This window comes from Pseudorasbora parva, chromosome 4 (assembly GCF_024679245.1).
Source record: "Pseudorasbora parva isolate DD20220531a chromosome 4, ASM2467924v1, whole genome shotgun sequence".
In the NCBI taxonomy this organism is placed as follows: Eukaryota; Metazoa; Chordata; class Actinopteri; order Cypriniformes; family Gobionidae; genus Pseudorasbora; species Pseudorasbora parva.
The window spans coordinates 8,980,354-8,997,934 of record NC_090175.1 but is presented as its reverse complement, the minus strand read 5'-3'; the positions used below and the strand labels follow the sequence as shown (position 1 = coordinate 8,997,934).

The 17,581-nt window shown below is 39.1% G+C and overlaps 1 protein-coding gene across 1 annotated transcript in view; it reads right to left on the bottom strand.

The window, feature by feature from the left end:
* Window positions 1–13,406, bottom strand: part of pkd1a (polycystic kidney disease 1a) — a 139,218-nt gene extending 125,812 nt beyond the window's left edge. Inside the window, exon 1 of the mRNA XM_067440787.1 lies at window positions 12,684–13,406. Coding sequence (XP_067296888.1) covers window positions 12,684–12,952 — 269 coding nt within the window. The 5' untranslated portion in view covers window positions 12,953–13,406. The remainder of the gene's footprint in view (window positions 1–12,683) is intronic.
* Window positions 13,407–17,581: the final 4,175 nt, after the last annotated feature.

Here is a 17,581-nt window from a genome sequence, read left to right as displayed (position 1 = left end):
GTAACGCATTACTTTTAAAATTTACAACAAAATTTACTTTTTCAAAAAAGTAATTCAAGTTACTTTCCCCCATTTATTTGACTGACAGCATACTACATACATGAATTGGCATTTTTACTTCGGCCTGAGGTTTATTATTTCAATTTTGGTGTGAAAAGGTCTTTACACTTACACAAAAATATAATTTTTTTGTTGTAAAAAACAAAGGTGAGAAAAAGTGACGCAAAAGAAATGTAACGCATTACTTTTCTTAAAAAGTAACTAAGTAACTCAATTAGTTACTTTTAAAGGGAGTAACGCAATATTGTAATGCATTACTTTTCAAAGTCACTTTCCCACGTGAGATTAGGCATATATTATTTAAAAATGGTAAAACATATTTACGCAGAACAATAATAATGCTGCACAGTTTTTAATTTAAACAAAATTCAGCATAAACGGATATTACGATTGCCTTTTCTGAGGCGGGACTGGATTTTGTTCATAGGGAATCGATTTGATTGGCACAATTAAAACTAAATTAAAACTGGTGCAGACAAAACACAAGACAGAGTGACAGAAATATTGACATTGTGACATTTTCATGACAACTAAGCACATTTAATACAATTATATTTTTACTTTTAAAAAAATCTCATTACTGTAATACGTGAAAAATATATTACTTAAATGGTCAAATATTTATACAAAATGTCCATGTGACATTAGCATGTTGCACACATTAGCAAAAAATACATAGAAATATTGGGTCAAATAGTGAATGTTAAATAGACAAGTATCTCACGTTGATATTTTATGGTGATGAATAAATTAGAAGTATATTAATGTGGCATTTCTCTCATCTCACCATCTCAGATAGTTTTTCCTCTCTCACTCAGCTCATTGCAGTCAGATTGCATTACTCTCAGAGGAGCACATGTATGAAGCTGTCTTATATTTTTTGTCTTATATGACAAAAATAAAGGTATCTTGGGAGACGGAGTAAGTTATTACATTTTGATGGATGATTATAAAGACATTTTTGGGAATATCTGCCCGGCCTTCACAGCAAAAAATGTCTTCTGTCCTTCCTGGGACATTCTGTCCATTTGTACGTGATATTCTGCTGCTAAATAAGCCGTCTGGATCGCAGCTGACTCTCGCGCAAACACACACACACACACACTAAACTACATCAGACGTGATCTGAGCTCAAGATGTTAAAAGAGACTAAACATGTCTGATTGATTTCACACACATGAACACACACGTACATAGGGTGACGAATGCTATCATCTAACTACAGCTTCATCTATATTCTGTCTTTGCTAACATAGTTTACAAAACTAGTCCTTTAAGAAAAGAGTAACACAAGCGAGCACTAAGGAGTGTGTGAGAGATCGTATCGAGAATATCACACCTATCAAAACAACACACACACACACACACCGACCACAGACCAGCTGCACACTGACTCACTGAATCATTTGTGGAGTGATATATTGACTCACTGAGCCAGAGAATCATTTGCTGCTGACTCACTGTTTGTACAGTCAAATGACTCCGAATCAATGAAGCCCAACCACCACAAAAAGTCTGTTTATGTCCAAAAGTGACAGCATACATCAGCTAACCTCCCTCCACACCGGACGAACCTCACTAAGCCTGTCAGGAGCACGTCCAGGTCATTTTTAAGCCCAAACATCAAAGGAAAAAAATAAGAAATTTTATTTTGAATTTACAAATTAAAAATGATAATTTACCATGAAAGAAAAAAACACAACTGTAATGTGTGAAAAATATATTATTTAAATGGTAAAATATTTATACAAAATAAATTGTGCTGTACCATATTTAATTGAAATAGCAAATAACAGTAATTTTAGTAATATAATACAGTAAATTCCATAAATAATATCAAACTATATAAATATATTATACTAATAGCCTATCAAACTATATAAATATATTATACTAATATAAAAACTATATAAAGATATTATACTAATATAAAAACTATATAAAGATATTATACTAATATAAAAACTATATAAATATATTATACTAATATAAAAACTATATAAATATATTATACTAATATAAAAACTATATAAAGATATTATACTAATATAAAAACTATATAAATATATTATACTAATATAAAAACTATATAAATATATTATACTAATATAAAAACTATATAAACATATTATGATATCATTAAAATATAAGTACAAACATCACTTGAATATAAATATATTTAATTATATAAATATTTACTAATAATTAAGTGGAATCTATATAAGATATATTAAATAAATATAAATATATTATGTAAATATAATAATCATGTCAAATTGTAAAAAATATTCTTGAAGTAACATTTTTCATATTCTTATTTTATTGTTAGTTTTAAATAACTTTATTCATAGTAATATAATATAGTAAATTACATAAATATAATATCAAACTATATAAATATAGTATACTAATACAGATATAATATTATGATATCATTAACATATAAGCATAACTTTAAACAAATATAAATATATTTAATAATATAAATATTTGGTTGTTTTGTTCATTTATTGTGTTTTTTTTTTCCGTTTTCAGTGTTAAATAGTCTTTAAAAATTAAAGTTTATTGATCTTTGAAAAAAAATGTACCTGCATTATTATGCCAGTCTCATTATTTTAGATGAAAATGGTCTCAGAACGACAATATTATCGTTTATCGCAATAATTTATTGGCCAAATTCTCGTCCAGCAAAATTTATCGTGACAGGCCTATCAGCCATCCCACTATTCAGGTTAGCCAATCAACAGGCAGAGGTCATTTACATACAGAAGTCTTAAAGACACGGTAACAAACAAAAAAAACACCCTGTTTGGTCGAAGATAAAGAGAGGTCATGAACTTACGGGACAAATGTGAAACGTTACCAAACTGTCCTCACAGCAGACCATCTCGACACAGTAGGAAAAAATATTTCAGCTCCGACTTTATTTACATGGTTCTATTACATAACGTGTTATCTGCTCTTATACTACGACCCCTTTAAATACTCACAGTAGGAGAAGCCCAGCTGTCTGGAGGAGAGAGAGAGAAAAACATCCACAGAGAAGAGAGAGAAGAGCTCCAGACACAGGAAATAGAGGCTCAAGGATCTGGAGCAGAGAGGAAGTCATCGATTGGAGACAGAGCGAGATGCGTTTGTGTTTATACGTGTGAAGCGTTCATATAAGGATGTTTATATCTGCTGTGAGCTGTCAGTGAATGCTCTTAAGCTCAATGAAGTCCACAATCATTGTTCTTCGACAGTATGTTATTGTTACAGGGTTAGTTCACTCAAAATGAAATGTATGTCATTACTGAATCACCCTAATGTCGTTCCACACCCGTAAGACCTCCGTTCATCTTCACACACAGTTAAAGATATTTTATATTTAGTCCGAGAGCGTATGCAAGTGTATGCACACTATACTGTCCATGTCCAGAAAGGGAATAAAAACATCATCAGAGTAGTCCATATGAGACATCAGTGGGTTAATCAGAGTCTCTTGAAGCATCGAAAATACATTTGGTCCAAAAATAATGGTTGTGAATCAGTGAATTGATTCATGATTCGGATCGCGTATCAAACTGCCAAACTGTTGAAATCACGTGACACAACTGAATAGATCGATTCACTGATTTATAACCGTTTTAAGCTTTTTTTGAGGTTTGAACACAAACGCAAAAGAGAAGCCAATGCTGAATAAAGTCGTAGTTTTTGTTATTTTTGGACCAAAATGTATTTTCGATGCTTCAAGAGACTCTGATTAACCCACTGATGTCTCATATGGACTACTCTGATGATGTTTTTATTCCCTTTCTGGACATGGACAGTATAGTGTGCATACACTTGCATACGCTCTCGGACTAAATCTAAAATATCTTAAACTGTGTGTGAAGATGAACGGAGGTCTTACGGGTGTGGAACGACATTAGGGTGAGGAGTTAATGACATACATTTCATTATTGGGTGAACTAACCCTTTAATTAACCAATAAATGACATGAATCCACATTATTAAAGGGGAATAATTTAGCACTTACTACTTTGTGTCTAAGAAAGAAAAAAATCATTACAAAACCTCAACAAAACAGCTGAGATGGGATTAACAGACATAGACTACCAGCCACAAAAGTCTAGTTTACATTTATTTTCAGCAAAGACACTAAAAGCCAGTCCGAACCAGTGGAAAAAGACAGACATGCGATGCAAGTCAGGGACAAATTCATCAAGGACATAAATAATACATGTGCAGAAAACACACACGCTCAGGGTTATCGAAGCCTTCACAGTGTGTGTTGTTATTCTTCCATTTGGCCATTGTCTCAAGCAAAATGGCTTGCTGTGTTTTGCCCCAGGGTTTGACACTTTACCGCCTCTGGCTCTCATGCACTGCCGGCGGAAAAAGAGATGTGAGAGTAAAGGGAAATACATGAGCGCGGTTATTTTTACTTGCATAGGAATGAAGCGATTGATAAATACAGGAGTGAAGGAGGAAGAGAAGAAAAGAGCACACTAAGATGATCAAAAACATTCCCAAATATAGCGACTACACTAGCGAGTTAATGATGAATCTGTGTTCTACTAAAAAAACCACAGCCACGCTACAAATGACTTCCATAGCTAACTGAGTCTGGCACAAACCAAACCTCGCTGGAAACTAGAGCGCTTGAACCTGCTGAATCTGTGTGTGCAGTCGAACTCTAGATCAGGTCTAGATGTAGAAAGCTGCCACCAGACCTGATTGTAGTATGACGAATGTGGAATAAAAGGTCTACTTCATGATTATGTGTTTGTTGACCATCACTATTGCTCATACTTCACTCAGTTTAAAGGAACAGTTCACCCATGAAAATTACCCCATGATTTACTCACCCTCAAGTCATCCTAGGTGTAATGACATTCTTCTTTCAGACGGATAAAATCAGCGTTATATTATAAAAGTCTTGGCTAATCCAAGCTTTATAATGGCAGGGATTGTTGCTCTGTTTTTGAAGTCCATAAAAATGCATCTGTCCGTCATATAACTGCTCCACACGGCTCTGGGAGGTTAATAAACGCCTTCTGAAGTGAACTGAAATATTTGTATAAGAAAATTATCCATATTTAACTTTATAAAGTAACGTTTTGGCCAATCGCCTTTCGTATTCAGTTTATGTGAAAAGTGTTGAAAGTGCCAGAAAGAGCCTGAACTCAGAGAAGCACTTTCAACACTTTTCCACGGAAGGCGATCGACCATAACTTTAATTAAAAAGTTTTATATATGGATATTTTTCTTACACAAACGCAATGGTTTGCTTCAGAAGGTGTTTATAAACCTCCCAGAGCTGTGTGGAGCAGTTATATGACGGACAGATGCATTTTATGGACTTCAAAAACAGAGCAACAATCTCTGCCATTATAAAGCTTGGATTAACCAGGACTTTAATATAACTTCACTTCTATTCGTCTGAAAGAAGAATGTCATATACACCTAGGATGACTTGAGGGTAAGTAAATCATGGGCTAATTTGTTTTATTTTTGGCTGAACTTTCCCTTTAACACTTGGGTGAATGTGGATCTTTAACTTTCTGAGCATTTTTTCAGATTTAGACCATTTTCAAATGCTGTTTGGGTAAAACATTGCCTTCCTGCCTGTCTTTATTACTGTGGGTGTCTGTGCTTCTGTGTACGGGTGATGTCATGATGTGAGACTGTCATGGCAACAAAATAAACCTCCACCACATACGGTCAGAGAGTTTTACCCCAGCCTGTAAAACACGTACACAGATGTGCTCAGAAAGAAACTCATGATTTCTTGGCTTGATTGAACCGTTTCTGAGAGCAGGAATCCAGTCCATTTTCTCAGTTCTCATCTCAGTAATATCTCCAGTTCAGACAGAAGACCAAACGTCAAACCTGGGTAAAAAGAAGACACTTTTTGATCAGTGACGAACCACTACAGACCACCACAGATCACCACAGACCAAAGCAAAGCACCACCGATCACTAGAGACCACCACAGACCACCACAGACAACCCAGACCACCCCAGACCACCACAGATCACTACAGACCAAAGCAAAGCACCACCGATCACCACCACAAATAACTAGACCACCCCAGACCACCACAGATCACTACAGACCTAAGCAAAGCACCCCAGACCACCACAGATCACTATAGACCAAAACAAAGCAACACAGACCACCACAGACCACTACAGACCAAAGCAAAGCACCACCGATCACCACCACAGACCACCACAAACAACTAGACCACCCCAGACCATCACAGATCACTACAGACCCAAGCAAAGCACCACAGACCACCACAGATCACTACAGACCAAAGCAAAGCACCACAGACCACCACAGAACACTACAGACCAAAGCAAAGCACCACAGACCACCACCACAGACCACCACAAACAACTAGACCACCCCAGACCACCACAGAACCCTACAGACCAAAGCAAAGCACCACAGACCACCACAGATCACTACAGACCTAAGCAAAGCACCCCAGACCACCACAGATCACTACAGACCAAAGCAAAGCACCACAGAACACTACAGACCAAAGCAAAGAACCATAGACACCACAGAACACTATAGACCAAGGCAAGCACCACAGAACACTATAGACCAAGGCAAGCACCACAGAACACTATAGACCAAGGCAAGCACCACAGAACACTATAGACCAAGGCAAGCACCACAGAACACTATAGACCAAGGCAAGCACCACAGAACACTATAGACCAAGGCAAGCACCACAGAACACTATAGACCAAGGCAAGCACCACAGAACACTATAGACCAAGGAAAAGCACCACAGTCCACCACAGATCACTATAGACCAAAGCAAACCACCACAGACCACCAAAGACAACCGCAAACCACCATAAACCACAGACCAAAGCAAACAACCACAGACCACCACAGATCACTGCAGAACACAAAAGACCACCACAGAATATAACAGACATCCACAGACCACCACAAACCAAAGTCAACCACCACAGACTACAAGACAACTGCAGACCACCACAGAACACTACAGACTAAAGCAAAGCACCACAGACCACCACATTAACAAAAAACAGTAAATACCACTACAAACCAGTGAAGATCTCTGTAGACCAGACTAGTAAAACCAAAGTCAACCAACACAAATCAGTGAAGACAAAATGCACCTCCTTGTTTATTTCTTTATACTACTATTATGAAAAATTTCTCCAATTTAATTATTTGACTATTAAACAGTAATTATTTAGGGGGAGGGGGGGGGGGGGTTCAACTTAGATCAACCAAATTCTTTTAACTTTAAATAACTCTAATTGTGCAACATCTTTCAATATGTAAAAGATTATAAAATATAAAAGAAAACTTTGAAAGACAAACCACTGCAGACCAGCAAAACCCAGTAAAGACCACTGCAAAGTGCAAACTATAGAAAGGCCACAGACCAGTACAAACCAGCAAAGACCAGCATAGCCTAATGCAGCAGAGGAGGACACATTACCTCACTGCGGATCATCTGTGATCACGATTCTGTTAAACACGAGCAAATCAGTGGAGAATGAAAGTTTAGCAACCCCAAAGCCTCTGCCTGGCAGTGTGTGTGTGTGTGTGTGTGTGTGTGTGTGTGTGTGTGTGTGTGTGTGTGTGTGTGTGTGTGTGTGTGTGTGTGTGTGTGTGTGTGTGTGTGTGTGTGTGTGTGTGTGTGTGTGTGTGTGTGTGTGCTCGCTGCACCTCCAACGGATTGAAATGGATTTCCAATATGCAATCACAGGACTTCTTATGGAAAGTAAAGAAGATGACAGAGGCGGGTTCGATTCGCACACACTCCCGTCCTGTGAACTTGAGAGACGAGGCTCGCGGCCAGATAGGGGTCCGTCTAAACATTCTGCGCTAAAGCACCTCATGACGAGTGTGTGTGAGCGGCCGCGTTTTCACAACAAACTTTGAAGCAGAAAAGTATTCAAAAATCAGACAAAAATACAAAGCTGGTGTGTGCTTAATGGCTTAAGTGAGGAAAAAACGACAGCCCCATGAGGCATTGTGAACAGCATAATCGAATTAAAAGATTTCGGTCTGATTTAAAGACTCAAGAGTGTCTTTATCCATCTTTCTGCATCCATCGCTTCCTCTAGACAGAGAAGATCCAGCATGTTTGGTTAAAACTTCAGCTGCTTTATGTTAGCAGACATTTAATAGAAATGTAAAAAATAAAAACGAATGCAAAAATGTTCCAGTTGTCCCTCAAACGTGTGTTCCTTCAATATCATTATATTCGGCCCTTTTATTAGTTGTGTTCAATTAAATGGATCTTTTTTCATGGGCAACTGCAGTGGAAATCCAATCGTGTTTTCTGTATCAAAGACTTTGTGCTTTGTGTTTATACAAAAAGAAATATTGACCACCTGAGAAGTATTCACTGGAGAAACACGTGACAACAAGCCTCCTATAGAAGAGCCCAGTAATGTAGCCTATTATCATTATTGCCAATTTTACAACAGTTGCCTGATGAAAGATTTCCGCTCTTAAACTTTATGCCCCCCCGAAAAACGAGAGATCAGAGTATGAGATCTGTCTGCGCATACATCTGTAGCCTATGTGAATGGATAACACATGCTGGAGCTCGAGCGCCACAGAACCAGGAGTGAAGAACACAGTGTTCTCCCCGAAATATACACGACACGTGCCTGCGGGAACTCTCCATGCATCTGCTAATACACAAGCAGTGTGTGTGAGTTAAAGCCAGAGGTGGACCGTAACTAAGTACATTTGAGTACTGTACTTAAGTACACTTTTTGAGTATCTGTACTATACTTGAGTATTATTTTTTCTGGAAACTTATGACTTTTACTTCACTCCATTTGAAAGACAAATATCATACTTTTTACTCCACTACATTTCTATCAAGGTCGAAAGTCGTTTCTGTAGCAGCTCTGAAAGTCGGTGGATGATTTTTTCCTTTCTTAGGCACAAGCGTGTGCACCCAGAGCCATACTTTGAAAGTGTTTCAGTCAAAAAGCAAATCAAGATTAGTTTAGTTGGCATACACTTGGTGCATGTCTTATAAAACATAAAAAATATAAACGTCTGGGAGAAAGAGAAGAGTAAAGTTGGGAGAATATCAGATGTGTATCAGTGTATTGGATCCGTGCATTCGGCCTTAAAGTGACAGCAGCTTTGTAAGGAGTTTTGTAACTTATATACAAGTATTGAAACGAGTTTAAGGTAGTATGTCGGATGGAGCGTCACTGACTGGATCAAACCATGATGGCATAATGTGCATTTATACAACAATAATTAAATAATGCGTTGACATAAAAAAGGAAATTTACTTTTGTACTTAAGTACTTTTGATAACAAATACTTCTGTACTTTTACTCTAGTAAAAATCTGTTTTTACAACTTTCACTTGTAAAGGAGTAATATTTGACTTTTTTAATTTTACTTTAGCTGAAGTAATAGAGTTGCGTACTTTGTCCACCTCTGGTTAAAGCCACAAATACACTTGAGTAGCCATCTCAACCATTCCCTTGGGTTGAGACGCCTTTTTGACCACTTAGAGAAAGACTAAGAATCGCTTTTTGGCAGTTTTTACTTACTGAGAAAAATTACCAACAATCCCATATGAGTTTAGTTGGGTAATGAGTAATAAGTACATTTTAAAGCACATCTAACATGAAGGTTTGTGTGTATATATATATATATATATATATATATATATATATATATATATATATATATATATATATATATATATATATATATATATATATTAGGGCCGGGACTCGATTAAAAAAATTATCTAATTAATTAGAGGCTTTGTAATTAATTAATCGCATTTTAATTGCATATAAATATTTGATCTGAGAACAATAAGAAGTATTTTTTTACATGTATTTTTAGTATACCATTGAATAATGACTGAATACATAAGCTTAATCAACAAAATATTGTTTATTTATTTCAGTCCAGCAGACCAGTGCAGTGTTTGCCATTGTGTAGCAAAAGCATATTTGTGATATTTGAGGCTCGATGTGCTGCGGTGATACGCAAATTTCTTGTTGTATAGCTTGCACACAATGCTCTTGTCGACGCTTTCATCCTTTCGTTTTTTAAAATAAAATTTCCCATCCACGGGGCCAAGCAAAGCGGTCTCATCAGCTTCTTCATGTTCATGTTCACTATGGTTTGTTGTTGTCGTGACTCGTGAGCGCTAGTTGGTGTTCCAGTATAATTGGTCCGTCGAAACGCATTAATTGAAAAACGTTCCGCGGTGCAAAAATAAGTGTGGTTAAAATTAAGTGGTTTTTTTTTTTGCGTAATTAATTAACACATAAAAGTCCCGTAATTAATTCATCTTAATTAACGCGTTAAAGTCCCGGCCCTAATATATATATATACACACACATACATACACACACACACACATAGTGTGTGCCTGCGTGCGTGCGTATACACACACAAACCTTTTATGTACATATATACTAGGGGTGTCCATGGTTAACCGATTGACCGATTAACCGTTAAAAATTGCGTAACCGAGTGAAACATTTTGCTCGGTTAAGTGGCGTCAATGACGTGCCTTGAATTTAGTTGTAATATATGTTTGCACCCCTAGAGACCGCCAGAGCGCTCCCAGACATTTGTAGTATCCATAGGGTTAGGGTAGTATCCACAAGAAGAAGTCATGACCAGCTTTCTAAGCGGGCAAAGAAAGCGTGGGAGCACTTTAAAAATTAGAGTGACGGGGCGAAATGCAAGTATTGCAATGCAGTGCTTACCGCATTTTTCAGGCTATAAGTTGCTCCGGAGTATGAGTCGCATCAGTCAAAATATGCGTCATGAAGAGGAAAATAACACGTCGCACTGGACTATAAGTCGCATTAGGGCAGAAGCAGAGCGGGAGCTGCGCGCGCTGTGCATAACGGATCAGAAGAAAGAAAGTTTGAAGTGAGAAACTTGTGAATGACTAGAGAAAAGCAGACGTTACTTTAACTGTAATGAAGAAAACAAAAAAGCTGATCGCGAACTGAAAGCAAGATGGCCAGAGCTGAAGGGACGAGTCCACAGATGCTTGAACTCTCTGCCGGGAGAGGCTCATCAGCCGCGCGAGTCAAACGCTGAGTCTGTGTGAATCATTCTCGGCTGCATATTTTACTAACGTTACATGCTCTAATCGTGCAGGCGCCCTCGCGGCCACTCGCATTGCTCGTGAACTGGAGCGCATCTCATCCTAATTTAACGAAACTCAGCGTACGCTTCGCAGACATGAAATAGATCTTAAGAAACTTGAAATGTCTTTTAACAATTTAAAACGAAAAGAAATAGGCTACTCTCTGATTGTGTAATCCATGATGTGCATTTCTCTCTATAGGCGCGTTCACTACGGAGATGGTGGTCGTCAAATTAATAAGCTAAAAATAACCCTGACGCACACTATGGTTAACCGAGTATTAACCGCTAAGGGCCTCGGTTAACGGTTAATGAAAAACTTGAAAACGTGCAGCCCTAATATATACACACACAAATATAATAAATTTACAATCTTTTATGTTAGATGTGATTAATCGCAATTAATCAGTTTGACAGCACTAGTAATTTATTGTTTTAATGTTTTTTGCTGGGCTTAAACTGAAAATAGAAAATAGTTTTTTAGTGGAATATTCTTTGTATGTGACCTTGCCGCGATTGCTGACATGTTTACTGGCACGAGGGCGGGACAACCTGTCACTCACATGAAATCGACCAATAACAAACCATAATCGTCCAATCAATTCGCCATGGACAACATCAAGCAACATTTGTTCTTGTTTGAGAAGCAACTTCAATCGGATGTCATAATAGGAAAGAAAAGACTCGCAACTTCCGTTTCATGCCGACTTTAAAGTCAAAAATGTTGTAAAAAGAAGAGAGAAAGTAAAAGAAAAAAGTCCAATTAAAAGGCTGATAGTATTTTCTTTTGAAAAAAACAAAAACAAATACACATTTAATACAAAATATTAACAATTTAAAATATTAACATTTAAAAAAAATGTTGGCCTCCAAAACAAATTCAGAGTAGCATTATTAGTTCTATGCAGGAACTAAGCCATTTTGTTGTCATGTGACAAAAACACTGTAGGTGATTTTCATATCACATAAACCTCATCATATTAAAAATAAGGGTTCCATTTATGGCTTCACAAAGAACCTTAAGAGAACAGATCTTAAAATAAATATATTTATCTTAGTGTGAAAGAACATTGTAATGATCTAAAGAACCTTCTGTGATGTTAATGGTTCTTCATTGAAATTCCTTTAGTTTTAAGAGCTCAAGTCGAATATGTACTAGATTGTCAGACCACTTGAAATTTATAACGTCGAATTTCAAAATCTGTTTTCAAAAGCGTGAAAACAACGTACACAAACACTACATTTATATAAGCTTGGCACGTGTTTTAAACCAGACTTTCAAAATATTCCAGATTCCTCCTCTTCCCATCCCTGACATCCTGAGTTATGATTGACAGATAAACAGTGGTAGTCTGAAGTATTACACCAGCAGCCATCACCTCAGCCACCCACCCGTCACCTCGGTCAGATCACAACAAACACCCGCATCACCCATCAACCCACCCGGGGCTTTCAGCGAGCCACGGTCACTTACAGTGTGTGCGTGTCGCTCGGTAGGTCGGACGCAGCTGGGGCCTGTTCCAGTCCGATGTTGGAACAATTAACCACGCAGGAGTTTTGCGGTCCCACCGCCGTGCAGGAGCAGTTCCCCGGACAGGGGCTGCACGCTCCCCCGTCTGCCGTAACGCCCGAGCGCGCCTCGAGGCAACAGAGTGCAAAGAGCAGGCTGGAAAATAATCCAAACTTTGGGAGACAGACGCCATGTTTTCGCTTAAACACAATCTGTCCATTTCTACAAGGCATAGCTCACTCGCATCTCATCGCCCCTTCGGTTGGTGAAGTTTTCCTCGGGACGCGTGGAGGAAAGTTCACTCTTTTCCCAGTTTTTCCATAAGAGAATCGGCGTAGAAAGCAAGAAAGCGTCGGGAATCGCGTTTTCCCCCAAGTTCGATGACGTCCCCCCTCTATTCCTCCGTTAACGGAACTAGATTCACTTCTTCTCCGGAGGAGGGGGAAAACTCGGGATACTGCTCTGCCAGAAGTTCCTGAAGAACTTCCTCCCGTTCTCCCATCCTGCAGTGCCGGCGCTCTCCACTGGACGAGGCTTCATCTGACAAAACAACAGCCTACTGCACATTACAACCCAATATACTGACATGACTTAATAACTCTTAAAGCACATAACACAATGTTATTGCATTGGATGATACAATATGAAAGAACCATGCTCTAAGCCTAAATTCCATTATTCCTTTGACACAGCCTACTTTTTTTTTTTTTTTTTTTTGCATAATAAACTGTATATTTTGTGTTTGATCATGATTAGTGGATCATGTTGGACACTTGATTTGATTTTGCACAATGGCATCCAGACATTAATTGTGACTTTTAAGCGTCCAAACATGTTTTGTGGACATTTTAAATACAAAAAATAAAATAAAAGATGGAAATGTGAAAGTGATGGTGTGAATTTGACATTATTCCAGTGCTTTTGTTTGAGATGATGTCTCATTTTACTCATATTCCAAGGTGCTGCACTGTAACATGAAAAGCTGGTCATTTAATAATAATAATATATTTATAATTTGTTTATTTTTTCCTTTCTAGTGTTGACATATTTCACAATCACATTAAAAATGTAAGCATTACTGCCTTACTGCCTGGCACCAACATGCTAGCAGCAGATCCTTTAAGTCCTGTAAGTTGTGAGGTGGGGCCTCCATGGATCAGACTTCTCTGTTCAGCTCATCCCACAGATGCTCGATTGGATTGAGATCTGGGGGATTTAGAGGCCAAGTTGTCAAACTCGTTGTGCTCCTCAAACCATCCCTGAAGCATCTGTGCTTTGTGTCAGGAGCATTATCTGCTGGAAGAGCCACAGCCACCAGAATCCCGTTTCCATGAAAGGCTGAACATGGTCTCAGCAATGCTTCGGTAGGTGGAGCGTGTCAAAGTAACATCCACATGGATGGAGGACCCAAGGTTTCCCAGCAGAACATTGCCCAAAGCATCACACTGCCTCCGCCGGCTCGCCTTCTTCCCATAGTGCATCCTGGGGCCATGTGTTCATCAGGTAAGCCACACACACACCCGGCCATCCACGTGATGTAAAAGAAAACGTGATTCCTCACACCAGGCCTCCTTCTTCCATTGCTCCGTGGTCCAGTTCTGATGCTCACGTGCCACTGTTGGTGCTTTCGGTGGGGTCAGGGTTCAGCATGGGCACCCCGACTGGTCTTGCGAGTTCCTCACAAATGGATGCCTTTATTTTTATCAACGGTGTCCCTCACAAGGGAATCATCATATTTGGGGGTCTTTACCATGAAAAAGTTTGAAAACATTCTGTCTGATTGCATTACAGAAATCAGTGTAATAACATCAACATTTCAAAAGATGACGTCCTCATTGAGCCAACGCTAACTTTAACTCTATATTCCCATTCTGTTCCTTTCCTTGCCATTGTATAAATAATCAAATCATTATTGAAGAAGTTTCAGATTTTGAGCTTGACCAGAGCGTATTTATCCGAGTCTCATATTCCCTTTTATAGGAATATTCTCTTAAATATTTGTTTTTAAAAGACGTTTCAGAAGCAGGAATGATCCTCAAATAACTATTGCAGACTCTTATCTTTTCCTTAAAGACATCCACTAAATATCGTCATTCATGTACATTATTTTGCACTAGAACAAATCTGATGTGTGGCAGGATGTGGACGAATTATTCATGGCAGGGTGTGTTGTGTTTTTAAACTCTAGGGGGAGCCCTGCAGAAGAACTTCAGATCTCCAGAACAGCCTGTGCTGCTGCTGCACATGTTGAATGCCACACTAACTATCTGAGACTCGACTGAAAAACACACAGTGACATGTCCATCTCAGTGTGTGATCACGACAGCTCTGTTTAGAGAGGAAGGCATCTGAGGACATGACAGTGAGGAAATCTCAACTAACCAGAGTCTTCCCACCCTCCTTGTCTGTCCTTTCAGAAATGTTGTCCCGGCATGTGCCTCTCTTCAGGAGCTGATGGCGGTGAGCAGCAGCTGCGAGTCAGGCGCAGTCCCAGTGGATGTCATTAAACACCGCAGACGTCTGTGATCCACCCTCAAGATGAAGGAACGAGAGACCGCTCCGAGAGGAGAGAGGCGAGATAAAAGCAGAGGAGGAGAGAGATGATCAAGTGGAGAACACACACTTACAGACAGAAAGAGCTTTCATTTCAGACAGCCACACAATGCTCAGCTTAAGAGGATCTAGGCTTATCCATACTGTTAGTTTCAGAGATTGTTCCACTTTCTTACAAATTGTTCACTAAGTCTAAGAATAAAATTCACAGCCACAATGCCATGCGGTTCTGTGCGTACTGAGTGATTTGTAGGGCTTTGCTATGTGGTTGCTGTGATGCTTTGGGTAGTTGCTAGGGCGTTGCTATGTGGTTGCTGGGATGCTTTGGATAGTTGCTAGGGCGTTGCTATGTGGTTTCTGGGATGTTCTTGGTAGTTGCTAGGGCATTACTAATAGGGCATTGGTATGTGGTTACTAGGATATTCCAGGTAGCTGCTTAGATGTTGCTATGTGGTTGTTAGGATGTTCTGGGTAGCTGCTAGGGCGTTGCTAGGGCATTGGTATGTGTTTAGTTACTAGGGTGTTCTTTGCAGTTCCTAGAATGTTACAGGTAGTTACTAGGCGCGTTGGTAATAGGGAGTTGCTATGGCACTCTTGTTAGTTCCTAGGAGGTTGCTATGATGTTTTGTGTAGTTGCTAGGGCATTCCTAGTAGGGCGTTGGTATGTGGTTACTAGGGTGTTCTTGGTAGTTGCTAGGGTGTTGCTATGTGGTTGTTAGGGTGTTGCCAGGTTGCTTCTATGAGGTTATTAGGGTCTTCTGGTTATAGTAGTTAGGACATTGCTATGTGGTTGCTGGGGTGTTCTGGGTAGTTTCTAGGATGTTGCTATGTGGTTGCAATGGCACTTTAGGTAGTTACTAAGATGTCGTTATGATATTCTGATTGTTGTTAGCATAGATATGAATACGTAGATACCACATAGCAACGTCCAAGACTCTACCAGAACATATATATCTATACATATCTATGGTTGTTATGACATTGCTATGTGGTTGCTGATATGTTCTAAGTAGTTGCTAGGGTGTTGCTATGTGGTAGCTATGGTGTTTAAGGTTGTTGCTAAGGCATTGCTAGGGTGTTGTGGTAGTTGCTAGGGCGTTGCGATGAGGTTGCTGGGATGTTCTGGTAGAGGTTTGGACGTTGCTATGTGGTTGCAATGATGTTTTAAGTAGCTGATAGGGCATTGCTAAGGTGTTCTAGGTAGTTGCTAGGGCATTGCTATGAGGTTATTATTGTCTTCTGGGTAGTTGTTAGGACATTGCTATGTGGCTGCTTTGATATTTCAGGTAGTTGCTAGGCAGTTGCTAGGGCATTGCTAATAGGGTGTGGCATGGGGTTACTAGGGTGTTATGGGTAGTGCTAATATGTTGCTAAGTGGTTGCTAGTATATTCTGGGTAGTTGCTTGTACGTTGCTAGGGTGTTCTGAGTGGTTTTTAGCACTTTGCTATGGGGTTGATAAAGTATTTTGGTTAGGTGCTAGATGTTTTGAGTGGTTGTTATGTCGAAAGTCTCTGCTATTCTGGTGTCTATGAGGAAGTGTAAATGTAAATTATTGTCCCTCCTTGGATGTTTTTTGACCACTCCATTGCTTGCTGGATGAAATCTGACCACTTATAAATGCAAACACACACACACACACACACACACACACACACACACACACACACACACACACACACACACACACACACACACACACACACACACACACACACACACACACACACACACACACACACACACACACACACACACACACACACACACACACACACACACACACACACACACACACACACCTCCTCAACTGTCTACATGACTGAAAAGCAGTCTGAGGAACAAATATAGCGCTGCTTGACTTCCTCCCATTCAAACATGCGTCTTACAGCGAACAGGTGCCTCACTGATCTGCAGATTAGTTTGTCTCATCATCCGTCGCTGTGACAAGACAAAAATAAAAAGATTTCAAGCCCATTCTGCAGAGTTGATTAATGGGATGCAGAATGTTTCCATCCATTCTTCCTTGTCTTCTCCCACCTGCTTTGTTTATTAAGTTAACCTTTCTTTATTACATTGATCCATTTATTTTGAGCCTGTGCTCTGCCAGTCTCCATGTCAGCGGCAGGTGAAAGTTGATGTCGTTTATTTGTTCATATGGATAATTTTGTTGTGTACAGACTACGTGTCTTTAAAGAGTCAAACAGCCCAAAAGTTGTCATATTTGCAGGTCGCCGCGCAAATCATTGCTAAAAAATATTCTATTTCATATATTCACAAAACACTGAAAAACTGTATCATGGTTTTCACA